Consider the following 20,756-nt stretch of genomic DNA (forward strand, 5'->3'; position numbering starts at 1 on the left):
TCTTGTACATAATTAGAACTGCATAAAACATAATTAATTGTTAATTTTAGCATAAACAAATATAGTTTAATTACAACCAAGGAAATGGTTTGACATAGCAAAATATAGTGCAAGTGTGCTATAGAAATGGTACAAAGTATTAGAAATTCCAATGATTATTGTCACTACACGTCTTTTTTATCTGGGTGAAGTATTTTGTAATTCAAGATTTTAGAGAACTCAATTACACAAAATTAAAGTTAAAATTAAGATTATAACACTACTACATAACTCACTTTCGGCAACAGTGGATAACTGTTGCATAATGTACAAAAACCGTTGCCGTAAGTCTACTGCAACGGTTTTAAATCAGCTACATTTGCGGCCGCTGCAATAGGTTTTAATAGCTATTGCAACAGATTTTTTAATCTATAGTAATAGAAATAAAACCGTTGCAATTAATAACAAAGGCAGCGGTTTTAAACATCTTATGTAACAGTTGAATAACGTAGTTTAGGCAGCAGTCCTTTTTATAAGGCAACGGTTTATATAGTACTTTATGCAACACTTATATATACTATTTGCAATGGCTTGACTAAAACTTTAAGCAACGGTTTATATAGAAAAGACAACGGTTTTTATTTGAGGAATAAAAATTAAAAACCGAATTATTCGCTAAATTTAGAACCAGAAAACATTCACTAAAATTAGAAACATAAAATATTCACTAAAATTAAAAAACGGAAAATATTGATTAAAGTCAAAATCGAAAAATATTTCATCCATTACATCACGAAAATACTCCATTCATCTATTACATCACAAAAATATTTCATTCTTTACACCAAAAACAAAAAATATTCACCAAAAACGGAAAATATTCCATCAAAATTATTGAAGAACTGCTTCCTTCTTTGTTCTTCAAATTGCTTATCGTAACCCCTCTTCCATAAAGAAGTGCACAACCGGGAGGCCTCTCACCTATAACAGTGGAAAAAGCATCACTTCCATTGTTTTGGAGCTCCTGTAATTTGGAGTGCACCAGAAATTAGTATGAAGAACGATAAGAATTAATAAACCACTAATTGGATATAACACAAAATTAATTCAACAAAAGTAGAGTAGCAACAATTTCTAATTGCAAAAATAGAGCTATACACGAGAAACTTACAATCTTGCTTAACATGGGAACTCATCATAGAATCACATTGTAGTTGATAGTTGCCATAAATAAATATAAGAATAGCTAGATCTCAAAGTAAACAAACAAATCATAAACTTTTGTAATTCTAAAGTGTCATATAAGGACCCGTCTCATCATTCAAAATCATCGAGATGAGAATTAACCTATTGAATATTTCTCAATGATAACATACAACATTAAAACACATCAACCAACATGGCAAGGGTTAAATATTTGAATGCCAACATTATAAATAGGCTTTGACATTATATCAATAGACCAACAGTATGAATCTACAAGTTATTTAACAATATAAGACAAACCAAACTCATGCATGTAAATAATTAATACAAAAATGACGGGAAATCAACAATAATCTATAATTGATTATTTATTTGTTTTTTAATAGAAGTTCCGTTTTGCTTGGGCATTATTAGAAAAACTTAAAAATAAGCAGGCTAACAAGGATATAGCGCAAGAAATAACTTACAACAAAAGCCAGTTGCCATCAAATATCTGAAAAGCATCCACAGGCGCCGGAGTAGAATTCATATAAATTAAACCCATCTTTTTCTTTCCGAAGGAACTATATACCTTTTCTGAAAATGCCTGGAACAAAAAAAAGTCTTCTCACTTCAAGCTTATTTAGAATATCAACAAGACATAACCATGACTCAGTGCATTCCGTGAATTTAACACAGTAACTAAAGTAACTCAGCAGTTTTTGTTACTCACCATTTGTAAAAAAAATTAGGCTAAATCATGGTCAATTTTTCCTCCGCCGTTACATTTATATAATGATCCCCAATCAACCTGAAATAGATTGCATTGCACAAATATCACAACAATAAAATAATGGACTAAGAAGTTGTACAAGGCAACTCGTATTCATATGGATTGTCCAATGCTTTCCATTCCATTATAAAAAGGTAGAAGTCAATTCAAATATATATATGATTGGGAAAGATTATTTCTAGTGCAGCATATCTGAAAAGGGATGGAAAAATATCATAATCGCCAAATTAAAAATAGGAGTTTTCCGTGTCCATTCAGCCACAAAGATTAAAAAATTTATATTAGAAAAAACAAAATGGTGGCGATAGAAGTAAGAGCTTTATGCAATTACTGAGACCATTGATGTTGATAAAGGTGAGAGACATTAAGCTTATTCAATCAGACTTCAATAATATGCTAGTGCATTATGCTGAAAATTAGAATACCTTGGATCCAAAAGAAACTCATTTGGAATATAGTTGATTCCGACCCATAAATTTGCAGCAGCTCCGAGATCGATGATCTTGAATATACGAGACCATGCTCCAGTTTTAAAATAAAGCTTTCCATAAAATAAAGCTTTCAATAATACAAAAATTGTACACACAAAAAGGGGCATAAGGAGATGTTCTCCAAAACACCTACAATATACAACAAATGAATCACTTAAAATGACCAAGCAGCCATAAAAAAATAAACATATAGGTAGATAGTATTAGTTCAAAGAACATAAGCAGCTAATATAGAGCTGTATCAACCCTCATATAAAACTCAAGTTTAGATTATCACTCCAACACACAAGCATGACCTACAGGTCAAATAACCCACAGATAGTACAATCACGCATATAGTCCAGCATAATGACCTTGAGCTTATACCATACATTAATTCCAAAAGATATTTATATTTTTATCAAAATGTTTGCCCACATATAGAGATTTCATTTTTACACCTTAAAACTTGGTGGTCTTCTTCAATGCGAATCATATCTTTTTAATCCTTTCCTCACATAGAAAGGATTTAACCATCTAAATTAAACCAAATATAAAAGAATTACAGTTAAACCTAATTAACATCAAATAAAACAAATGCAAACAAACAATTAATTTTACAGTTAAACCTACGTAACCATCTGAGCGATGGCCTTAACATCGTCGTTGGCATCAAGCACCGCCTTTCGCGTCGGCAGCGAGCACAGGCTTTTGCGTCAACAACGACGTCGATATCGACATCAGCAACGAGCAGGTCTTTGGCGTCAGCATTAGCGTCAATATCGACTCCGGCAGCGAGCAGCGGTGTTTGGCTGCAGCTCCCCCTCTCTCGCCCTTTGGTTTTTTTCACAGATCAATCACTCATCACCAAAAATATCAATAAAACAAATGATAAATAAGAAAAGATTAGCAAATCAATGATTAGCAGATACTATAAACACATACCTGAAATAAAGAGCAAGAAGATATATGAGTCGAAGCAAGTAATTGTAGTTGCTTGAACAGCCGACAGTGAAATCAGTATCTAATTAAAAAATTGACGATAAGGATAAACATGTACACTCAGATAATTTTTTAGCACAAAACGAAACCACAAATATCATTAATCAATTCCATTATTAATCAAGTATACAGATTACAGATGAATACAGTTCTAAAACCTAAAATATTATGGATCAATACACTTCTAAAACCTAAAAATTTATAGATCAATACACTTCTAAATTCAAGATGTGAAATGCTAGGATAGTAATAGTACTGAATTGACAGCAAGTTTCATTGAGACATTTCTACAAACACTTGGATTAACTTTGCTAAAAAGTGAAATTAAGGAAGAGAGACGGAGAAAAAATGGAAAAACAAACCTATTCATATCCCAAAGCTAATCCTACAAAAACAAACTAAATAATTACAATTCAAATTAATTAAACGAAAACTTCGATGCATTAGCAATGAAAGAAGTGGAGTTTTGTTAATTTTGTTAGTCTTACTTAATTGTGTCGTGCTCGAGCGATTGAAAGCGCGGGATTTGCTGTTCTTTGTTGGATTCGAACAATTGGATTCGATCTTTGATTACCGCGTTGAGATAATCTTCCTCTTTAGTATGGGAAGCCTTGGCTGTGGCATTCTTAGCGGCGGAAATTGTGGCGGCAGGAAATGACGAGAGAAATCTCCGGCGAAGGCGAGAGAGATTAGAAATGAGAAGAGTTGGAAAAGAGTAACGGCAATAGCAGAGCAGTACACAACATAACAGAAAGTTAGGTTGAAAAAGAGGGTCCATGGCTTTTTGACTCGTTATATGGAATGCTATGATTTTCTTCTTCCTCTTTAACTTGAGTATAAATTTAGGCTATTGCGACCCGAAATTTTTTTATTTGAGGAAAAGAATCAAATTAGGTCCTAAATTTTAGTTATATTTTTACATATTCCAACCGGATAAACAAATTAAGTCCTAAATTTTATTTATATTTTTACATATTCCGACCGGATACAACTACAATCCCTGTTAATAAACTTATTGCGACCAAATTAAATTTCTTTGCAAATATTCGGTACTTACAACATCAATTTTTTTACAGTGTTATTTACTAATTTTAAACATTTATTTCAATATTAAATAGTTTATTGTTTATTAGAACTTATAATATAGTTAAAAATATAATTTGGTATGAATGATAAAAGACAACAGTTTAAAAGTGTTGCTAGATTCAGTCAAACTGTTGCATTTTCTTAAGCTAATGCAGCAGTTTTCCATATCTGCTGTCTTATGTTGTAAATTTCAGAATTTTGTTAATTTCTCTGCAACGGTTTTTAACCGTAACCTTTCTGTTGCCTTATATATACTATTGCAACAGTATCAATAGTGTTGCTATGCTAGTGTTGCTCAAAGTGACTTGTGTGGTAGTGTAATTTACTATACCTTGATGGAAGTATCGGCAATTGACAATGAAGATTAGAATTCATATTTGAAAGGTAGATAGTAATCTGATAAAAGATAATATACACCAGAACATAACTTTATTTATGTTTTGCTTCTTACTGGATACAATTGATGATTTAGCGGGAAAATTAATTTTGGAGAAACAGAGTGGTGGCAAAGTTAGCGCCAAGATAATTAACATTTTATAGTTTAACAGTGTTAGTTTAGATTTTTAACACGTGAATTTTAGAGAATAGGAGTTAATGTTGTATAATTAAATCTGGGCCATCTATTATAAGGAACGGTCTAGATTTACTTAACATGATAGGTCATGTTTATTAAAACTTGAGAGAATCCCAATCCTTATCAAATTTCATCCTTTTTTTTGAATTTTCAGTTTTTTTGGTAAATCCCCAAAAAGAGCAGAATTGCTATAGACCAATTAAACAAGTTCAGCATAGTTGATACAACTTAGTTGGAAAAACCTAGAAACAGCCCTCACTGCAACAAACCAGGGAACAAGGCAACAACAACAGAACTAAACAAGCAGCAGCTAACTACCTACATTTTAGCTTTAACTGCAAAAGAAATATTCTTCACCACACTATCAATGGGAATTATAGAGTTTTTTTTTTTTGATAAATAAAGATGTATATTAAGAAATCACGAGAAGTGACCGCAAGAAATCCGAACTCAATGCTTTCGCACAAGAAGGGGCTACGAAAATAGCACTCTAAAGGCTATGGCAAAGAGAAGGAAAACAAAGTCACGAAAACATAATACAATCGGGATTTCTACACAAATCTAATCCCGAGTAAGAAAAGCCTGGCATTTTACATTTAATATAAAACCCTGTTAACAAGAAGCTATGGAAAACAATGTCGTCGACCTCCGAACACTTGTTTTCATAAATCCGCCGATTCCTAAATTTCCAAATTTCCCATATAGTGACTTCCCAAAAACATTGCCAGCGCTTCTTAGAATACCCGAACTTGCCAAAAGAACGCCAAAGATTGAAGAAACACACTAATGACTTCGGCATAACAAAGGAAATACCCAACATGCGCAAAATTTTATTCCATACCGATGTGGCAAAGGAACAATGAAGTAAAATGTGATCTTGTGATTCAGGAATAAGAGAAAGAGAGCATAGAACTTGATTTGCAGCGATAATATTTATGCTATTCAACAGCAGTAAAGAAGAAACCCTGTCATGAAACCCCAACCACACGATGAACAAAATTCTTGGCGGAGAAATAGATGTCAAGAGAACAGAAAAAGGAGCTGATCTTACATTCCCATAAACTGAACTGACATCTAGCAGCGTATTATTCGAAGCCGTTTCCAGCGGTTGAAATCTGTGATCTGAGTTCAAAACCTTGCGGGAGAGATGGCAGTAGCTTGCCGCTGAGAACACTCCATTTTCCTTTAACCACCTGATCCCATCTGGCAAAGAAGACAGGACCACCATATTCAGATAAGAAAGCAAAGAGTCAAAGTCATCTTTTTCATTCAATCTGAGCCTTCGCCTCCAAATAAAAGGCAGTCGAATAAAGTCAGAGAAACAAGCGTCTTTCCTCCTCGAGAGATTGAATATTCTGGGGAATAAGTCTTGCAAGATACCACAAGCATGCCAACGATCAAACCAAAAAGAAATTGATAATCCATTCTTGATATTAAATTTAATATTCGAGATAAAAAAATTCCCCAACCTTGAATGTCTAGGCAGCAAATAGAACGAATACCTTTCCAAATAAAAGAATGGTTTGGAGGACTCAAAGAAGTAAGTGAATTCCAATCTTTTATCTGAGAGCTAGTAAAAACAACACTACTCCAAAGCGAATCCGGGCTATTTAAACGCACTTTCAAAACCCATTTGAAGAGTAAACTTTGATTACGCGTCCGCAACTTAAAGATGCCTAAACCCCCATTTTTGTAATCGTTGCAAATCGAATTCCAGGAGACCTTACAAAATGCTCTATTCGAAGCATCTCCTTTCCATAAGAATCGTTTCATAATGCTCTCTAAATTGTTTTGAATAGCAACTGGCATCTTAAAAGATATACATATAGTACACAGGAATACTATGCAGGACAGAGTTGATGAGGACTAATCTGCCTGCAGGAGACAGCAGAGAGCCTTTCCAGAGAGATAATTTATGATTAAACCGCTGAACAATAGAGTTCCAAGTCCCCGAAGTAATAGAACGCTGAGCTAGCGGAAGACCCAGGTACTTTGAAGGCAAATGGTCAATTTGACAACCGACGAAGTTGGCAGCCAAAGCAAGATCAAAATCACTCAAATTAATTCTCATTATAGAGCTCTTGTGGAAATTTACTTTGAGACCGGAGATAATCTGAAAACATCTAAGAATTCGCGTCAAATTCTTGATGTAAATCATGTTGAACGGCAAAAACAGTAATGTGTCATCCGCGTATTGAAGCTGCGAAATCGGATCTAAATTATCATCAAAAGAGAAACCTTCAATCAGCCCTAAATCACTTGTTTTTTTAAGGATGCTATTAAGACCCTCTAGAGCGAGAACAAAAAGAAAAGGCGAGAGAGGATCGCCTTGACGAACTCCCCGTTTCAGGCTAAAAGGCTTCATCGGAGAATCATTAACTAACATAGAAGTGGTACCTGAATAAAGGCCATTCTGAATCCAATTTATCCATTTAATCGGAAAATCCATAGCTCTAAGAATGCCCAGCAAGTAATCCCAGTTAATCGAGTCAAAAGCCTTGGGGAAGTCAATTTTGAACATCAACAATTTGTTAAAGACTTTTTCATTTCTTGCTCTCCAAATGTAATAGACAGCAAATGTGAACATAAGTCTTCTACACTTAGCTTCTTTTGATCTACCTTTAGCTCTTCTAATGAAAAAGTTAACTTCTCTTCTCCAAGGCATAACATCTCTTCTAATACCAAAATAGTTGAGGATTTGTTTCCAGATTTCACTGGAATACTTGCACTTAAAGAATAAATAACTGACATTCTCTGTATCCAAATTACACAGAATACAGCAATCTGAATCTATCATTTTCCACTTCTTCAGCTTGTCTCTAGTCATTAACCTATTTTTCAAGTCTAGCCAGGCAATAAAAGAACATTTTGGGATGTGGCCATTGAACCAAATAGTTGGGGCCCAATCTACTTTATCATGATCTGGGGACAACTTCTTCCATAAGCTGCTGATAGAGAATCTTCCATGGCTGTTTGCTTTCCAGTGGACTTTATCCTCAATCTCAGGATCCACTTTGTAGTTATCGTTTATAAAACTCCAAGCATACAGAGTCTGATCATCTAAAGGATCAGGAAGACACCACCCCTTATTCCTCCAGGGACTTTTATCTTTAGTAGACTTAGGAATCTCAGAGTCCTTGATCTTTATACCAGGAAATCTGTTATTTAGGGTTACTTCATTTAGCCAGGGATCATACCAGAAAAAGAAGTTTCCCCCATTGCCTAGCTTGTACTCAAAGTAAGGACCAATAGAAGCTATGATTTTAAGCATCCCTCTCCAGCTCTAGGAACAGTCAATTGGCTTATCAATCCCCTAGTAACCATTCAACTTCAACTTGTTGGCAATAGCCCAGTTAGCCCACAAGGAGGGTTTAAAAACACTAGGTTTCAAACATGCTTAGTCACAGCAACTACATTCCATAAATGAATGGGTTTAATGCCCAAACCCCCCATAACTCTTCCCTGTACAGACATCATCCCACTTGACAGGGCTACCCTTTTTTTTAGAGTCATTTCCATGCCACCGAAATCTTCTACACACATCTTCAATACCTTTGATCACAGCTTTTGGGAGTAAAAAAAGTGCAGCACCAATAGACATGCATGCTTAGGAGAACATATTTGACTAACTGTAACCTCCCAGCATAAGAAAGGCTTCTAATAACCCAGGAGGAAATTCTTTTGATCATTTTGTTAACTAGAGAGCTGTACTGGTCTTTTGATAGCTTAGAAGATATCAAAGGTAAACTAAGGTACTTAACAAGCAATTCTCCTTCTCTGAACCCTAAGTAATTAATAATCCTATCATTCTCACTACTATCAGGACTATTAAATTAGATAGAGTTCTGCAAATTAGGATGCAAACCGGAAATTTTGGAAAAATCCATCAAGGCATCCTTAAGAATCATAACTGAATTTATAACCACATTGCTAAACATAAAAAAATCATCATCAAAAGCTAAATGGCAAAGTCTTATGTTCTTATAGCTTTTATGGAACTTAAATCCAGACCCTTCCATAATAGTTTTCTTAAGATGCCTAGACAAATAGTCCATACCTAAGATAAATAATAAGGGAGAGATTGGATCTCCCTGTTTTAGACCCCTACCACCATCAAAAAAATTAGTCAATTCCCTATTAATTTGAACAGAAAACTTCACTGTTCTAATACCAGTCATAACTAGCATTATAAACTGTCTGGGGAATCTAAGCCCAAGAAGCACTTCTTCTATGAAGTCCCAGTCAACTGTATCATAAGCTTTTTGTAGGTCAACCTTGAGAGCACAAGAATTCCCATTTTTCCTATGATAATTCCTAACTAGCTCATGGGCAAGCAATATACTGTCAGAAATTTTCCTTGCCGGGATGAAAGCAGATTGGTTATTACCAACTACTTTACCCAGAATTCTACTAAGCCTTTTAGCCAAGACTTTAGATATAGCTTTGTATATGACATTGCAACATGCAATTGGTCTATAATAATTTAAAGACTCGGGCACTGGGACTTTAGGGATCAAAGAAATGTAAGTGGAGTTTACATGCTTCAGCATTTTGCCATTTCTAAAGAAGTCTTTGATAGCCTGAATGATATCATCACCAATAACACTCCAGTTTTTTTTTAAAGAAAGCACTAGTGTACCCATCTGGACCAGGGGATTTGTCAGCATTTATATCAAACAAAGCAGACTTGATCTTACTGTCTGAAACACTATCATTAAGCATATTTCTATCTTCATCAGAGAGGATATAGCCTTGCTCAAAGATGCTAGGATCAGTGATCATCCTATTAGAATTACTAGCTCCCAAGAACTTAGAGTAATGTCTAATAATCTCATCCTTAATCAATTTCTGGTCATAAATGTAACTCCCATCAGCTAGCTTGAGAGAAAGAATATTTTTTAACTTGTCTTTGCTTTATACATCTGTGAACGTATTTTTGTATTCTGGTCCCCCAAGGCAATCCATGTCATTCTAGACTTCTGTCTAATAATGCTTTCTTCCCACCTCAACAGCTTAGTCAAGTGAGCAGAAACAACTTTCTCTTCATCATGAAGATCAGGATTAAAAGGGTCATTCTGCAGATCATTACCCAACTTGGCTACCAAATCTCTGATTTTGATCACCCTGTTAGAAATATCACTAAAATCCTTTCAGTTAAGCTCTTTAAACTCTTTCTTCACCACTTTCAACTTATGCATAACCTGATACATCTTATAACCTTATATCTCCATGTTACAAGTTCTTTTAACTATCTCCATAAAGCTGCTACGCTCACACCAAGCATTGAAAAAATTAAAACCAGACTTTCTCCTCTCAATTTTACTCTTAATATGAACCACTAAAGGACAGTGATCCGAAATGCCAGGAGAAATAGCATTATAATAAGAGTTTGACCAGTTCTCTATCCAAGGATGATTAACAAAACACCAATCAATTCTTCTATAAATTATATCATGGCCATTTTGATTGTTAGACCAAGTGAAACTATTTCCCATATTCTTAAAGCTCCAACACATTTGACATATTCATCCAATTTATGAAATCATCAACAGCCTAATAATCAATATCATTTCCACCCAATGTCTCCATATTGCTCATTACTGCATTAAACTCCCCTAAGATAATCCACTTCTCAGTCATATTCTGACTAATAGCAGCCAAGTTACTCCAGAGATCCTTTCTATCCTCAGCTATGTAAGACCCATAAACGAACGTACAAAACAGGGAGATCCCTTCATACTCAATACTGCAGTGAACAAATTGATTATGCCTATAAAGCACTCTCAACTTGACCTCGTTCTTATTGAAAATAATCCAGATTCTACCCATACTAGAACAAATATAATTGTGAACAACCTCCCAATTAGGAGTTTTATTCTTTAAACTCTTCCACACTTTTTCAAGTTAGCGATCTCAATTTGCTTTATGGGATTGTTAATCACTCTCACAATCCAAGACCCAATCATTTATCTATATCAATCATTCTGGAGTTAAGCCTAGCTTTCCTACTAGTGCTAAATTTATTATCTCCCCAATTACTGCCAAACCCAATCGTTTTCTCAATCTCATTCACCTCCCCTACTAAGGTGCTAAAAGGATTGTTTACCTGGAAAGCTTTATCTTTACTTTTCTGAGGTATGCCAACTATAGAGCCTTCCTTATTAGGATCATTAGGGACATCTTTTGGAACATCTGATTTATCAGTCACCTGAATATTTTCATTTGCAACCTTACTATCAACCTTATCCTCCACAATAGCAATAGTATTAACCACTGAGCCCTCCTTAATAAGATTTGGACCTTCATTAGGAGTCTCTATCTTCTTCTCTAGAGCTTTCCTAGTGTTCTGAGTGACTCTGCAAGTATTCATAGAATGCCCCATTCTACAACATTTATCACAGATCAATGGTTTCCATTCATAGATAATTTTTTGCTTAAACACTTCCCCAAATTCGTCAATCATTTCTACTGCTTCTGGAAATGACCCTATAACATCCATCTCAACAAGAACTCTTGCAAATCCAAGCTTAGTCCTGTTAATGGTGCATTGATCACTATACAAAGGTTTTCCACAAAAACTCCCAATTTTACTCAATATATCAACTGTCTAGAACTCCCATGGCAGTCCAGGAAGCTGAATCCAAATAGGGACTGATCTAATCTCACTTGGATCCATTGACATTCTCGGATGCCATTTTTTCAACATCAATGGCTTCTGATTAAAGGTGTAGGGACCAGATCCGAGAACCTTACTGCACTCCTCTTTAGAATTAAACTCAAAAAGGAACATAGAAGCATTGATTCGAACAACATTCAATAACCCTAATTTTGTCCATCTGTTTCTAACAAAAGAATTAAGTCTCTCGTATTTAGGGTAAAGCCCATAAACACACCCTACAATGGCATTCTTCCATCGATATTCCTCTTTTTCAATTTCTCTAGAGCTAAAACTCGCACGATTATCAAATAACGAACTCCATTTTTTGGGGATTTCTTCACCTTCAATCTCTACCTGAGCAATAGAATCAGATTGGATCTGAATCTGATCATCGGATTTGGTTTGTTCAATGATCGGAATACCAGAATTGGTTTCTTCAATCACCGAAACACCAGAAGTAGGTTTTTCAATCATCACCTGATTACAGGCATCGAGATCTTGACCAGTGGAGTTCATCGGAGTGAGAGTTTCATCTCTCCTAGCCTTCGTCGCCGGAGTAACCGTCAGATTCGCAGTCTTTTTCCTCGCCATAGCGGCAAAAGCGTACGTTAGCTTGCACTAACTTGCGCTCAGAGAAAATAGGAAGAGAGAAAACGTGACAACCAACGATAAATCTATAAAATTGAAATTATACTTCATCAACTAAATTTTCATTTTTACTTGTATCCATTCTTTAAAAAAATTAAATTGTTTTTTTATTTGGACACGTAGTTTAAATTAGTCCTTAATAATTTAAAAAATACTAAGAACTGTAATATAAGATAATTTTGACTGTAAATTTGCATGTTCGATTCTATTTGGTTTTAAATATAAACATTAGTTAAATTCTAATTTAAACCGAACAAATAAAAGGAAATTAAAAAACAAATCAAACCGACTAATTTCATTTGGTTTAAAAAAAGTAATTCTTAAAAAATTATATTTAGTTGAGTTTTGAAAAAATGAAAACGAACTATACTGGTTCGATTCTGTTTAATATTACTAACATCAGTATTCGGTTTTAATTCAACTATAGTGTAAACCAAACTAAAAACTCATTGGTTCCTTTTTTTTTAAAAGATTAGCTTTTTCAAAATTTATTTTCATTTTGGTTTTTAAAAAATAAAATTCTAGGCCTGAAACTCTGGTTCTTGCCAAGTTAAAAAACCAGTCATGTGTCAATGTAGATCTTTAAAATTTATTGTCCAGTTATAGTCCTTTCTCGATTGTTGATGTTTAATTACCTTGTAAACAAGGTCGAATCCACCTCTTCAACCTTATTATCATCAGAGAAATTATTTATTACAATAGTTTAATAACTGCGAGAATCAATTACCCGCAATTGCTCTTACTAATTCAACCATTACATTTACATTGGATAACATTCACATCAATGATGCAATATTCACATGAATACAATCGAATAATATTTTAAAGTACATTATCGAGGAGCTTGTTCGCTAAGTGAAACCTCATTTATTGATTCACCCGTCATGGTTGCATCTGAAGTAGACGAGCCTTCAGGCTCTCTGTCTACGATGCTATGCATGAAATATGCAGGTCTCGAGGGCAGTGGAAGAGAGACAGAGTGACTGCTGAGCATCATAACAATAGAAGTCATCGTAGGTCTATTTGCCGCATCTTCTTGAACACATAGTAAAGCCACATGAATAAATCTTATCATTTCTTGATTTGAATTAATACTCAATAGAATTTCATCTATCAGATTTAAAGGCATTCTTTCATTCCAAACTCTCCATGCCTGCAAAACACAAGTAAGAGGGTTAAATAATTTTAGTTAGAAATTTCAAGAACTAAAGAAAACAGTCAAATTTGGACCTCTTTTTCATTATTTTTGACATAAATTTCTGACATAAATTTTGTAATTGTGGTTTAGGTCACAATAACTTTATGACAACAATTTTCTTCGTAAATTTGACTCTCGTAAATCAAAGTTTTTTTTGGTAGGATTTAGAAACACTTACATAGGTTAAAAGATTCTCCCCTGTCTCGCCACTGTGAAAACGAGTAACCTTTTGACCACTCATAATTTCCAAAACAAGTACACCAAAGCTAAATACATCGGATTTTATTGAAAATCGCCCATGCATCGCATACTCTGGAGGCATATACCCGCTGCACAAATGGAGACATTAGTTAAATATGATCATGTGTTAGACAGAAGAGAACATTTAAAAACTTTAATATAGAGACTATAATATCAGGTTGGCTCTAAATTTATTAAACATTTTTATAAATTAGCTCTATGTTCATTCAATTAACCTAATAAATTTATCAGCTTTCCCACTACATTTAAAATGACAAATTTGGTATATTTAATAAAAAAAATTAATTAGTTCAAAGAAGTAATTGGAAAAAAAAAAGTTATATTCTGACATAAATGTACTTACATTGTTCCCACAATTCTACGTGTAGCAATTTGGGATTGATCCACTACAGACAATCTTGCAGTTCCAAAATCTGAAATTTTCGAATTCATTTGTTCATCTAATAGAATATTGCTAGCTTTAAGGTCACGATGAATAATTCGTGTATGAGAATCTTCATGAAGGTAAAGAATTCCTCGAGCTATGCCTTCAATAATTTTAACTCGCATCTTCCAATCTAGAATTAGTCGCCTGTTTGGGTCTACAATTTCACGAAAGTCATAAAACTTAACAGAAATTATTTATAAAAATTAAAAATTGACTCCAATTCTAATATTATATATACATACCGAAAATGTAATAATCGAGACTCGAGTTCGGAACAAACTCGTAGATTAAAAGTCTTTCTCTTTCCTCCAAGCAGAAACCTAGAAGCCTAGCCAAATTCCTGTGTTGCAGCATGGCTACTAATTGAACTTCATTTTTAAATTCAGCTTCTCCTTGTCTAGAATTTCTGGACCATCTTTTAACCGCTATTGTTGAACCATCAGGAAGCGTGCCCTGAAAACATTGGAGTAAATTGCAACAACATTAAGTTTGAGTGATAAATGACTATTGCAAGGTAGTATTAAAATTCTGAGGTCACTAAACTTTTATCTAATTACAATTTGTTTGCTGCACTTTAATTTATTTCTTTTTAGGCTTAGTCATTCAAAAAATACTCCACCTTTTGCAATTTTCAGTTCAAGTATACCCCTATATTTTGAAATTGGAGTTATTTAAAAAGATTTTAATATGTCTTTCATGTTTGTCACATATTCTAAATAAGTCTTTAATATTTTAAAAGTACTAAAATTGAACTCTAATTCGAAAAATGAGAATAATTGAAACTGAAAATTTATAAATGCGGTAAAATAGACGAATTTGAGAGAAACAAAAAATCAAAAAAATTAAGTATTTTTGACTGATTAAGTCTTTATTTATGACTAAACCTTAATTTTTGTTTAATAATGAAAACTTTCAATCAATTTTGCCGATGTTGCCACCATAAACTTTAATATTAATTTGTCACATTTAGTAATCTTAAACATTTAATATCCAATTAGTCTTCTTCTGATTCTGAATGTTTGTCACATTATACCTTGTAAACTAGGCCAAATCCACCTTCTCCGAGCTTATTATCGTCAGAGAAATTATTCGTTGCAAGTCGGATGGTTTCAATGTCGAATTGCAATGAATCAGGAGTACTCATAATATCATTGGTATTTTCACAATCAATTTCTTCATAACGTTTATTAGAATCTGAAGAAGAAGATTCTGTACCAAAAGAAATTAAATATTAAATTATGCTGTAGAAAACCAAAGCAAGAATTAAAGATTGAGAAAAACAAGAAAAATAAACTTACTTTTTCGTTGCTTTGATTTCCTTCTCCGGAAAAGGATATATAAGAAAGCAACAAACAGCGACAAGCCGAGAACAGGAACAACAGTAATCATCATAATAGTTATTGATGAAATTTTCTTCTTATCTGATGAATTTAAAAATTGATTGTTCAATTAGTACACTCAACATAACCATTAATTAATTATATTTTTCGCTTATTAAAGTGTTATCGTATAAAATCTCAACTTTTTACGTTTGTAGCGATTTAAACACAAAATTTAAAATTTTATATAGAAAAGCTCAACTTTTTATATTTTGGCATTTCAGAGCCTGAAGTCATTATCTGTTGTCATTTTAGACATTAAAACCTATCAAAACAATGTAGTTTGGTCGGAAAAAGAATGCACTGGCGCTATAAAATACCAAAATAAGAAAGATTTGAGTTTTTTTCTGTCAAATTTTAAAAATTGTGCTTAAATTGCTACGAGTACGTAAGGTTTGGATTTTAAATGCAAATAACCCTTTTTTTTAAAAAAAAAACCATTTTTTAAAACTGTATTGTTTTTATATAACAATTTTCACTTTCAAACTCTTAGTTTTTTGTAACCAATATGACATTTTACCAACAACCACAGATCAATAAATGAAATCAGACGTAGAAATACTTATATTGACAATAAAAAAAGTGTGCTTTTCTAATTTTATCATGTTATTTTAAAAATCAGGGTCCGATTTAAAATAAAATGTATAATTTGAATAGTTTAAAATAAATAAAATATGACGAATTTGCTATCTTTGTTATCCATATACTGAAAACCCATTTAGTAACCTCCTGTTATTAGTAAAATTGAAGTTTGATCAATATCAAAATATAGAAATTTAAATATCAGTAACTGTTCTATAAAAACACAATTAGTAACAAAAAGTTTAGCTCCTCAACATAAAGTTCGAATTACTCATCAAAAAAAACATAAAGTTCGAATTGCCACAGATAACTTGTTACCTTTTCGTATAGGTATCGGCTGAGCCGGAGGATCAGCAGTAACTTGATAGAAAGGATATAAATCCCACCTGAACCAGCAGCTCGGTTTGAGAGTATAACCACCCGACATACCTAAGCAACAGCTTCGAAACTCGCCAACCGCTTGCCATAGACAATTTCTGCAATCAGTCTGTGAAAGATCAGGTGTGCACTGCATTAGTAAATATATAGTTTCAAAACTAGTCAAATTAGTCTCTCCTGTCGCGAATTTTCTCTTCTCCGATCCCATTGAAGCTTCATTTCCGACTCGCTCCACTAAACCGCTCCAAATTTTATCAAACTGCTCGACACTAATGTCCGTAAGGCCTTTGGTATTGTATCCCGGCTCGGAAGGATCAAGCTCCATTTTACCGAGCATCGAGTAATTCGCGTAGCGAATAGTACATGGCGGAACAGAACCTCTACCCCATGATATTGCTTTTTTCTGATTCGGGCATTTTGTTATTATATCTCGAATCCCATTATTGACGCATTCTAAACAGTCTTTTTCCGAAGCATCTGTTCTGCATAGTACAAGACCGTGAACTCGGTCCGCGCCTTGGCCGATTGAAGTGGTGTAGAAACCGCCGTTTAAGGCGACATTGGCCGCAAGAGAAGAGAGGAGAAGGACTGTGTTATTGGCATATGGACTATTATTTGTGAAGTTTCCATAATTGATAACGTAGCACATCTAGTAGGGGCGAAGCAACCTCGCCAGGAACGAACATCACTAAGTCAAGCATTTCACCGACCTGGTAACAATGTCCGACCTTCTTGAAACCATAGAGCACATGACTTGGGGGGTCACTGGATCGATGGGAAGTCAAACATCATCCGAGACAATCATGCCTGATAAGGTCGGACCAGGAATTCTGTCCGGGCTCCGAGTTACATTCAACTAAGACCTAGGCCGAGCTCCGAGTTCATAAACCCGAAAGACCGGACCTGGTGACCCGAGCTTCGAGACATTCTCAGATCTCAAAACCTTGATAACTTGGTCCCCAAGTTATCCGAGCTCTAGAGTCTTACCGAGCTCCGAGGTCTTGTTCAGAAACACACGCTCGCGTACCAGATCCTGGGACCACAGAAGATTTTCTGACAGGTACGCGAGGAATGTTCCCTCTGACACACCTAACAAACCGCGCCACCTGCAGGGATATTCTCCCACGTGAGCATAACCGAATTCTGGGACCACTGGGCTCACAGCCTGCCAGCAAGGCAGGTTTGTCCTTAAACCCTAACTATAAATAGAGGGTTTAAGGACAAACCCTAGGTAATTTCTTTTTCTCTACTCTAAGCACTCTCTTTTCTCTTCTTCTTCTTCCTTTACCTAAAAATCTTACTTGAGCGTCGGAGTGAACGTCCGGTGACCCCCACCGGAGTTCTTTCTGACCTCTGTCTGCTTGTGGTGTGCAGGTCGCTACAGCTCGGATTTAGTTTGGTGATTCATCACTTGGCGCCGTCTGTGGGAAATCGTTTTGTATTCCCCTGTTCTACTCTGGTTCTCTTGACGTTGCTGATCAGATCTTGACAAGAAACAATGGCTGATGATCCTGTTTTGGACAGGGTAGATCCTCTGGGAACTACGGTTACCGACGCTAACTTGGTTGGTGGAGTCTCTGCTAGTGGTCGGACCTCTGTGATCACTGGCTTAACTCCTCCGGCGAATGCTCAGGTGGGAGGATCCAGGGCCTCCGGCAGTGGAGCTGGATTTGTGCCTTTATATGGGTTGGAAAACTATCCAAGGGCGAACCCTTTTGCTTCAGATGCAAGTCACACCCACTTATCAACCCCAGGAACCACCGTGCCTCAAAGTTTCCTCCACAATACCTTGTCTCCCACTCAACTCAACTTCCCGGTAGACGCTACACTGGTGGCTACGGGAACAGGAACAACTTCTGGGCAGGATATACCTCCGGCGGTCTTACAAGCTCAAGAATATTTAGAATACATGGCTCGCCAGCTGCACCAGGCCCAGCAGATGCACTTTGCAGTCATGTCCCAGTATTACCCAAGTTACAATCCCACGGCCACCCCCGTGGTCCCTCCACCCCAAGCTGCTGAGTTTCAGGATGGTCGTCCTCCGAGAGAGGAAGGTCGGAGCGATCACCCACGACCCAGACCTAGGGGTCCCACAGAGTATCAAGCACCAAGAGGCGAAGATCATCGTGACACCAATTTGCCGAGAGACGAAGGTCGGCATGATCGCCCTCTGCCGAGAGACGAAGGTCGGCATGATCGCCCTCTGCCGAGAGACGAAGGTCGGCATGATCGCCCTTTTCCGAGAGACGAAGGTCGGAATGATCCTCCTCCTCCTCGAAGGGAGGGGGTGCAAGACGAGAATCTACCACCGGGGACACAGCGCGGAGACGCTGGTTTGGGGAGGGGAGACCCAGACCCGGAGGCAGATCCTCTGCGGACCGCGAGAGCAGGAGCTCCACCGGTCAGGAGAAACGGGGCAGAAAGTGTTCATAGCTCGGGTGCAGCGTCACAGCATCAGAAAACTTTGCATGACGAGGTTACTCGTCTGGTCCAGGCCGAGCTAGATAGGCACAAAGGGCACAAGGCAGAGTCTCGACCTTTTACTACCTGTGGCATTGCTAGCCCTTTGTCAAAGGCTATATGGGATGACCCATTTCCAGATAAGTTTAAATATCCGCCCATTGACAGATATAACGGTAAATCCGACCCGATGACTCATTTAAGTTGCTTTCAGGTTGCCATGGGAGTTCAAAGTGTCTCGGACGCCACGGTGTGCAAAGTGTTCCCTTCAACGTTGAGCGATGCGGCGCAAAAGTGGTACCAGAACCTCAAGGAGGGCTCTATTACTAGTTTCAGGGAGCTCGCTATGGCTTTCAAAACTCATTTTGCCCCGAGTATCGAACGAAAGAAAAGATCCAGTGATTTGAAGAAATGCTTTCAAAAGCAGGGAGAAAGTTTGAAAGCTTACATTGCTCGGTTCAATGCCGAGGCGATCATGATAGAAGATTTGAACGATGATACCGCCATCGATGCTATGAAAGATAACACCAGCATGCAAGTCTTCCGAGACAGCCTGATCACCAACCCGGTTGACACTTACACCGAGTTGATGGACAGGGCTTGGAATTATATCAATCTCGACGAGGAAAGGCAGAGGAAGTCTTACGGGACGGCTAGCCCGGTTCCCAGTAAAACGCAGAATACTCAGGGATCTAACCGTAGCCAAGATCGGTACCGACCTCTGAACGAGACTTCGGGGTACAGAGGTAACAAGCCATTCAATGCTCAGACCAGTCCGCCAAGTACGGGGCCTGGTACTAAGCCAAGTTTCAGTATTGGAGGAGGAACGGAAGGATATGTGGATCGAGCAGGAGTACCGAGACAATACGTGCCACTTAACACACCAAGGGAGCAGATTCTATCCTGGATCAAGCACAACAACGAAGAGATTCGTTATCCACCAAGGCTAGTGAAAGATGGAGACCGATCCAAGTTCTGTGATTTTCATGATGGTTATGGCCACGAAACGGAGGAATGTGGACGTTTGCGAAGCGAGATAGACAAATTAGTCTGCCAGGGGCGATTACAACATTTTGTTGTGGCCAAGGAGGGCCAAGACCGAGGAAATACGAGGGTCAACTCGGTCAGGTCGGAGCCCGGGGGGAGTAGGGAAGCCCAATCCCCATCAAAGAAAACACAAGTCACGGGAGTAATCAACACTATCTCAGGAGGAACCTCAGAATCCGAGTATGGTCGCAAACGCAGAAAGAAAAAGCAAAAGATGGTCATGTCGGTATCTACCGGGTCGCCATGGCCTAACATTGTTTTCGGGCCAGAGGATGCGAAAGGAGTAGATTTTCCTCATGAAGACGCTTTGATTGTATCGGCCATCATTGGATCAAAATGGGTAAAACGATTGCTGGTGGACGATGGAAGCTCGGTTAACTTGTTGACTCTATCAGTCTTTTTGACAATGGGAGGATCCAAGACTGACCTCAAGCCTGTGAACATTCCTCTCCTGGGGCTGGGGGGAGCTCCGGTCACCCCAGAGGGCATGGTCGAGCTAGACTTAGAGCTCGGCATCGAAATACCTCAGGAGGACGGAACAGAGGGAATCCTGGCGGAACCAACACGGAAGGTACGTTCACTGTTCATGATAGTTGACATGCCTCTTGCTTATAATGGTATTCTTGGTA

General features: G+C 36.8%; 2 protein-coding genes and 1 long non-coding RNA gene across 5 annotated transcripts; all 3 read right to left on the reverse strand.

Annotated features, from left to right (window-relative positions):
• Window positions 1-712: 712 nt before the first annotated feature.
• Window positions 713-4,231, reverse strand: LOC126664310 (uncharacterized). 2 transcript variants are annotated; one of them, XR_008790488.1, is made up of 6 exons: window positions 3,918-4,231; window positions 3,373-3,451; window positions 2,383-3,261; window positions 1,898-1,975; window positions 1,653-1,771; window positions 713-1,003 (listed from the first exon to the last, which is right to left on the reverse strand). It is a non-coding gene; the product is annotated as an uncharacterized LOC126664310 (long non-coding RNA). The 2 variants fall into 2 exon arrangements; XR_007637389.2 differs by having other exon boundaries at window positions 3,373-4,231.
• A 1,057-nt stretch (window positions 4,232-5,288) lies between these two features.
• LOC126664959 (uncharacterized) lies at window positions 5,289-6,898 on the reverse strand. Its single transcript, XM_050357593.1, has 3 exons — window positions 6,559-6,898; window positions 5,630-6,457; window positions 5,289-5,347 (listed from the first exon to the last, which is right to left on the reverse strand). Exons 1-3 carry the CDS (start codon window positions 6,896-6,898, stop codon window positions 5,289-5,291), a joined length of 1,227 nt encoding a protein of 408 aa, XP_050213550.1.
• Window positions 6,899-13,097: 6,199 nt separating this feature from the next.
• On the reverse strand, window positions 13,098-17,367 carry LOC126664298 (cysteine-rich receptor-like protein kinase 44). Of its 2 annotated transcripts, none has more exons than XM_050356625.2 (7): window positions 16,561-17,367; window positions 15,580-15,702; window positions 15,315-15,490; window positions 14,524-14,734; window positions 14,198-14,435; window positions 13,772-13,922; window positions 13,098-13,548 (listed from the first exon to the last, which is right to left on the reverse strand). In XM_050356625.2, the coding sequence occupies exons 1-7, from the start codon at window positions 17,267-17,269 to the stop codon at window positions 13,228-13,230; spliced, it is 1,929 nt and encodes a 642-aa protein (XP_050212582.1). In that variant the 5' UTR covers window positions 17,270-17,367; the 3' UTR covers window positions 13,098-13,227. The 2 variants fall into 2 exon arrangements, with proteins under 2 accessions (XP_050212582.1, XP_050212583.1); XM_050356626.2 differs by having other exon boundaries at window positions 13,304-13,427.
• Between the last annotated feature and the right edge of the window lie 3,389 nt (window positions 17,368-20,756).

This window comes from Mercurialis annua, linkage group LG1-X (assembly GCF_937616625.2).
Source record: "Mercurialis annua linkage group LG1-X, ddMerAnnu1.2, whole genome shotgun sequence".
In the NCBI taxonomy this organism is placed as follows: Eukaryota; Viridiplantae; Streptophyta; class Magnoliopsida; order Malpighiales; family Euphorbiaceae; genus Mercurialis; species Mercurialis annua.